The 7460-nt window shown below is 51.2% G+C and overlaps 1 protein-coding gene and 1 pseudogene across 1 annotated transcript; both read right to left on the bottom strand.

The window, feature by feature from the left end:
• Positions 1-3567: 3567 nt before the first annotated feature.
• LOC124697285 lies at positions 3568-4967 on the bottom strand (annotated as a pseudogene).
• A 407-nt stretch (positions 4968-5374) lies between these two features.
• On the bottom strand, positions 5375-6748 carry LOC124697284 (probable protein kinase At2g41970). Its single transcript, XM_047229897.1, has 4 exons — positions 6667-6748; positions 5746-6617; positions 5575-5661; positions 5375-5491 (listed from the first exon to the last, which is right to left on the bottom strand). The coding sequence occupies exons 1-4, from the start codon at positions 6746-6748 to the stop codon at positions 5375-5377; spliced, it is 1158 nt and encodes a 385-aa protein (XP_047085853.1).
• Positions 6749-7460: the final 712 nt, after the last annotated feature.

Genomic DNA, 7460 nt, shown 5'->3' with positions numbered 1-7460 from the left:
AGGGATAAAACATTGATGCTATGTCCGAGGATGTAGTTATTGATTACATTACGCACCATACTTAATGCAATTGTCCGTTGCTTTGCAACTTAATACCGGAGGGGTTCGGACGATAACCCGAAGGTGGACTTTTTAGGCATAGATGCAGTTGGATGGCGGTCTATGTACTTTGTCGTAATGCCCAATTAAATCTCACTATACTTATCATGTCATGTATGTGCATTGTTATGCCCTCTCTATTTGTCAATTGCCCGACTGTAATTTGTTCACCCAACATGCTTTTATCTTATGGGAGAGACACCTCTAGTGAACTGTGGACCCCGGTCCTATTCTTTTAATACTGAAATACAAATCTGCTGCAATACTTGTTTTTACTATTTTCTCTGCAAACAATCATCTTCCACACAATACGGTTAATCTCTTGTTACAGCAAACCGGTGAGATTGACAACCTCACTGTTTCGTTGGGGCAAAGTACTTTGGTTGTGTTGTGCAGGTTCCACGTTGGCGCCGGAATCCCTGGTGTTGCGCCGCACTACATCCCGCCGCCATCAACCTTCAACGTGCTTCTTGGCTCCTCCTGGTTCGATAAACCTTGGTTTCTTTCTGAGGGAAAACTTGCTGCTGTGCGCATCATACCTTCCTCTTGGGGTTGCCCAACGAACGTGTGAAATACACGCCATCAGCCCATCATCAAGGACACCATGTCTCGCCGTCCAAGGAGTTGTGGCCCAGACGTCTCGGACATCCTGCATCACCCGTAGTTCAAGCCATTTTGCATTCGAATAAATTAGCATCCTCTCCAAGTAAAAACCCCGCCTCACATGTTTGTGACGCATATTAACAGGCAAAAGTTCATCAACTCCCATACTTCCTCTTGAGTTAATCCACACAGATGTGTGGGGTCCAGCCACCAAGTCTGTTAGTGGATTCAGCTATTATGTATGTTTTTGGATGATTTTAGTAAATTTACATGGGTTTATCTATTGAACGAAAAATCTGATGTTGAACACGTGTTTTATCAATTCCATAAACAAGTTGAACTCTCCCTTGGTAAGAAAATTCTCTCCATCCAATCTGAGGAATATCACAAACTTCATGGCTATTTTGGAGACACGGGTATAACTCATCATATTTCCTGCCCTCACACGCATCAACAAAACGGTGCAATTGAGAGGAAGCATCGCCACCTCATCGAAACTGCACTAGCCCTACTTGCTCAAGCCTCTGTTCCCATTCGTTTTGGGATGATGCAGTTCTCACAGCCTGCCACTTGATTAATCGGCTGCCTAGCCTAGTCATTAGCAATTCCACTCCTTTCACCAAATTGTTCGACAAACCCCTAGACTACACTCTTCTCCGTGTCTTCGGCTGTGCATGCTGGCCGAATTTGAGACCATACAACACTCGAAAACTCGCGTTTCCATCACGCCAATGTGTTTTCTTAGGGTGCGGTCCCCATCACCTAGGCTTTTTCTGCCTTGACAAATCTACCAGTCGTGTGCATGTGTCACGGGATGTCGTTTTTTATGAGAGTGTTTATCCTTTTTCGAGTGACCCACAAGCACTTCAAACTCCCAAACTTACCGAGGATGCCATCCTTCTCCCGGACCCATATATAATGGTCTCAACATGTAGTGATGAGGCATGTGCTACTAATGTGTCTCTTGTTTCTGATGTCTTAGATTGCCTGGACGATTGATCGCCATCTGCATGAACTGCATGCATGTCCCTACATCGATCACGAGCCGGCGGCTTCTACACACCATAATGGGCCCGACTACAATGCGGCACGTGACGGCCCGGACGCTTCGCCCCTGCCCTCTCCACTCACACCTCCTCATGGGCCATCCCACAACAACGATACCATGTTGCCTGCCTCGTCCGCAGCCACGCCTGCTGCACCTGATGCACCCCTGCATTCCACGCGCACTCGTCTAAAGAATGATGTCGTTCGACCACTAAAGCTCTTTGACGGTCTCATCCGCTATGATCCCGGCAAACGTGCCTTTGCTACTGAACCAGTATCACATCATGACACACTCAGTGTTCCCGCCTAGAAAGAGGCCATGGATACCGAAGTTCGTGCACTCTGTCACAATCAGACTTGGCGTCTCGTTCCACCACCTGATGGTCATCACATTGTCGGCTGCAGATGTGTCTTTAAGCTGAAGCACAAACCTGACGGGTCCATCGATCGATATAAGGCTCGCTTGGTTTCCAAGGGGTTCACCCAAAGACAGGGGATTGACTACACCGACACATTCTCTCATGTGGTTAAACCAACCACGGTCAAGCTTATTCTATCTATCTCCGGGTCTAGGGGATGGATGCTCCGACAATTTGATGTTCAAAATGCATTCCTCCACGGCGATATTCAGGGAGGAGGTATACATGTACCAATCACCGGGCTATGTTGATAAAAATAATCCCCATCACGTGTGTCGGCTTCAGAAATCGTTGTATGGACTTAAACATGCACCAAGGGCATGGTATTAGAAGCTCAGTACAAAGTTGCAGTCACTAGGGTTCATCCCTTCAAAGGCAGAAAGCTCCCTGTTCATCTTTTGTTGACAAGGCTATTACTATCTACATGTTGATTTATGTAGATGACATCATCATCGCTAAGTCATCAAGCAGTTGATAGTCTTTTGGGTCAGTTACGAGAAACATTTGCACTTAAGAATCTTGGTCAGCTATCTTATTTTCTCGGTATTGACGTGTCAAAGCAAAGTAATGGTATCGTGCCTCACCCACACTCCCATGAGCCCCTCTATGAGATTGAGAGCAAACAGGCAGATCCTCTTGGAGTGCAACCACCAATCTACCTAGAAGAGGGCTTTCTCGCTGTTATCGTGCTCACTAAATGTTGCCGCTCTGAAGATGGCGATCGCCGCTTGCGGAATTTGGATGTTGAGGGAAGACCATGGTTTGGACAATTGGACTTTGGAGGGGTTCATGCGCTGCACCCAAGCTCACCGGCAATGAAACACTGTGTTGAGCAGGTTCAGATTGGGGATCCCAACCCCACCATTCTCCTTCTGTGATGCCAACTCCACACGACCACGCCACGAGATAGTGGCCACCCTTCACGTCCTTCCTTCGCTCTACATGAATGCTTGAATAAAACCTTGCAACGCATCTAGTGTTTTGACGGGCAGATAAGGGAAAACGTGGTGTGATGGATCCAGATGTCTCCCTCCGTCCTATAAAACATGTCTTAATTTGTGTAAATTTTGATGTATCTAGGCACAAAATAGATAAAGTTAAGACAGTTGTGGATGAGTAAGAGGGAGTATTACAAATTCTTTGCTACTATGTAATATGTATAAACCACTTTTCCAAGTCTTCATCCAAGAAGATCTTCTAAACTGGATATGTTTTACAAGCAATACCCACTTCACATATACTCTTGTTATGTAATGCGGAGTACATTACATTTGGTCAGGTCAAATAGACCGATCATTCCAGCCGCAGCCGCCTGATCACCGTATGGCACACCTCGCTTCAGGTTTACAGGAAGTAGAATAATTAACGGAAGTTGCTGCAGCGTCGTGGCTCTCTCTACCTAGTGATCTCCAGCCGGACGGGCATTGACAAGGGGCTGCAGAGCCTTGACGACAATGGTCATGTTGGGCCTGAAATCGGCTTCGTACTGCACGCAGAGAGCCGCCACCGCCGCGAGCTGAACAGAAAGAGATTCAGTTAAAACAGATAGTAGAGGATCAGCAACCGATTCATTCAGGTAGAGTCAATGACAAGCTGTACCCTCCTTGGCCACTGCTTTTGGTGGGTAGTCGTTGTTGAGCTTGGGGTCGATGCACTGCTTGACCTTGTCCTCGCTTAGCCGCGGAGTGGCCTGCACTATCAATGTCCATCAGATTCGGATAGAATAAGCGTTCAACGAGACAGAAGAGAGAAGGTGGAGGCAACGTACCCAGGTGACGAGGCTCTGTTGGCCCTTGGGCATGGTGTGATCGACGGGCTTCCTGCCGGTGAGGAGCTCGAGGAGGACGACCCCGAAGCTGTATACGTCACTCTTCTGCGTGAGGCAGCCCGTCATGGCGTACTCGGGCGCATGGTAGCCGAAGGTGCCGAGGACCTTGGTGGAGTGGAGCCGCACCGCGGTGTCGGGGGACTGGTTGGTGAGGTTGAAGTCGGCGATCTTGCCGTTGTGGCCGTCGAAGACGAGCACGTTGCTGGATCGCACGTCGCGGTGGATCACCGACGGCTGCACCTTCTCGTGCAGGTACTCGAGGCCCCTGGCGGCGCCTAGCGCCACCCTGGCGCGCTGGCTCCAGGTGAACGCCGGCCCCGGCTAGGCGCCCTGCACGCCCTTCTTGCCGTGCAGGATGTCGTAGAGGGAGCGGTTGGTGGCGAACTCGTAGAGCACGATCCGGTTGTTGAGGTCCAAGCAGTACCCCAGCATCTGTGTGAAGTGCTCGCTCTTCAGCCGCGACACCACTGACAGCTGCGCGCAGAACTCGGCCTCCAGCTGTTGCCAGCTGGTGGTGGTTGCAATCGTTATCACTTCTCGGGTCACGTTTTAATACGGGACGACCATCGCGTTTCTCGGGCCCCCGAACTGAGTTTACGGGCCAGGTCGCGATTTCAGGCTCTAGTTTTGCTCCTTTCGGCCCGAGCCCGTAAACTCGTCGGAAAAATATGGTTCTGGCAGGTTATTCGGTATCTGTTAGAGTTGCTCTTACTCTCCGCATCCTGTTTTAATACGGGACGACCGTCGCGTTTCTCGGGCCCCCGAACTGAGTTTACGGGCCAGGTCGCGAGTTCAGGCTCTAGTCTGGCTCCTTTCGCTCCGAGCCCGTAAACTCGTCGGAAAAATATAGTTCCGAGAGGTTATTCAGTATCTGTTAGAGTTGCTCTTACTCTCCGCATGAATACTCGGATAATACTTTGGAACGCATCTAACGTTTTGACGGGCAGATCAAGGGAAACAATAGTGTGCATGGGTCCAGATATCTCCCTCCGTCCTACGAAACATGTCTTAATTAGTGTAAATTTCGATTTACCTAGGCACGAAATAGACAAAGTTAAGACAGTTGTGTATGAGTAAGAGGAACGGATCCCTAAGAGGAAGTATTACAAATTCTTTGCTACTTTGTAATATGTATAAACCACTTTTTCAAGTGTTCATCCAAGAAGATCTTCTAAACTGGATAGGTTTTACAAGCAATACCCACTTCACATATACTCTTGTTGTGTAATGCGGAGTACATTACATTTGGTCAGGTCAAATAGACCGATCATTCCAGCCGCAGCTGCTTGATCACCGTATGGCACACCTCGCTTCAAGTAGAATCATTAACCGAAGTTGCTGCAGCGGAGGACGAAAGCAGTGTCGTGGCTCTCTCTACCTAGTGATCTCCAGCCGGCCGGGCATTGACAAGGGGCTGCAGAGCCTTGACGACAATGGTCATGTTGGGCCTGAAATCGGCTTCGTACTGCACGCACAGCGCCGCCACCGCTGCGAGCTGAGCGCAAGAGATTTCAGTTAAAAATAGATTAGAGGATCACAGCAAGCGATTCAGTCGAGTCAATGACTAGCTGTACCCACCTTGGCCACTGCTTTTGGTGGGTAGTCGTTGTTGAGCTTGGGGTCGATGCACTGCTTGACCTTGTCCTCGCTCAGCCTCGGAGTGGCCTGCATGATCAATGTCATACTCCACCGGATTCGGATAGAATAAGCGTTCAACGAGACAGAAGAGAGAAGGTGGAGGCAACGTACCCAGGTGACGAGGCTCTGTTGGCCCTTGGGCATGGTGTGATCGACGGGCTTCCTGCCGGTGAGGAGCTCGAGGAGGACGACCCCGAAGCTGTATACGTCACTCTTCTGCGTGAGGCAGCCCGTCATGGCGTACTCGGGCGCGTGGTAGCCGAAGGTGCCGAGGACCTTGGTGGAGTGGAGCCGCGCCGCGGTGTCGGGGGACTGGTTGGTGAGGTTGAAGTCGGCGATCTTGCCGTCGTGGCCGTCGAAGACGAGCACGTTGCTGGAGCGCACGTCGCGGTGGATGACGGACGGCTGCACCTTCTCGTGCAGGTACTCGAGGCCCCTGGCGGCGCCGAGCGCCACCCTGGCGCGCTGGCTCCAGGTGAGCGCCGGCCCCGGCTCGGCGCCCTGCACGCCCTTCTTGCCGTGCAGGATGTCGTAGAGGGAGCCGTTGGTGGCGAACTCGTAGAGCACGATCCGGTTGTTGAGCTCCAGGCAGTACCCCAGCATCTGGGTGAAGTGCTCGCTCTTGAGCCGCGACACCACCGACAGCTGTGCGCAGAACTCGGCCTCCGACTGCCCGGAGCCGGAGTTGTCGAACATCTTGACCGCCACGGTCTCGCCGGAGCTAAGCTTCGCGCGGTACACGCGGCCGTAGGATCCCTCCCCGACCAGCGACCGGGCGCCGAAGTTGCCCGTGAGGCGGTTGAGCTCCGCCAGCGTGACGGCCGGCACGTCGATCGGCAGCACCTTCGCCGGCCCGACGCCGTTCCTCGGTGCGTTCGGCCCTCTCGCTTGCGCTGCAAACAACGACGAGATTGATCGACCGACCAACGCATTGCATTTTAACACCACGAACGGATCGAATCGAACAGGCGTAACACTTAATGCTGCAACAACGCTGGAGGAATGGAAAGGGACATTATTGTAACTAAGAACCTGGTGCTCGTGGCGGCGGCGTGGCCGGGTAGCCGGCAGGCGAGCCGAGCGGCTCCTCCTTCTCGCCGGCACAGCACAACATCTTCGATCCAAGAAACGCACGGCCGGCTACCTCAGCGTCGAAGAATGGCTCCAAAGGAAGGCCTGTCTGGATGTTCAGATAGCTAGACAGAAGAAAAGTTGGTCAGTCGAACGACATAGATCACGTATGCCAGCTGCCGATCGATCGAGTAGCAGACAAGGTTGAACCGATCATATATGGTACTGTAGGTTAAGGCAAGAGAGGCCGGCCGAGGAGAAGGGCCAAAATCTGGTGGTGGTTAGGGGGAAGACGACTTGAACTGACCGACGCGATTCCCGGCGGCCGATTGCAATCCTTCTCGGGTCTCGGCTACCGGCTACGTGCGGCCTGCGCAGATGATGTTGGCCTGCTGTGCTGGTGGGTTGCACTCAAAGATACCGATGCTTCATGGACGGCAACGAATCAGCGTGCACATCCTGGCAGGCACGTAAAATGGTTCCTCACAACTTGTTTAGTTTAGTTTATTTGTTGGGAATTGCTAGTTTTCCAATAAGCTGAAAACGAAGCTAGTGCTCAGTAGATTATGCAACGTTGGATTTGCATTGTGATTCGGTTATTTGAGTTACAAGTTGGGTAGAACTGTTCAGTTGCATATGATGTTGCGACTACGAAAAATGCCTCTAAACTATTAGATTTGCTTCGTGCTCTGATCTAATAGTGAGTTGCAACATAGGTTGCAACTGAGATTCGATGTCATTCTACTGAAAACTAG

Source organism: Lolium rigidum, chromosome 3 (assembly GCF_022539505.1).
Source record: "Lolium rigidum isolate FL_2022 chromosome 3, APGP_CSIRO_Lrig_0.1, whole genome shotgun sequence".
Taxonomy (NCBI): Eukaryota; Viridiplantae; Streptophyta; class Magnoliopsida; order Poales; family Poaceae; genus Lolium; species Lolium rigidum.
This window is presented reverse-complemented; position numbering and strand designations above follow the sequence as displayed.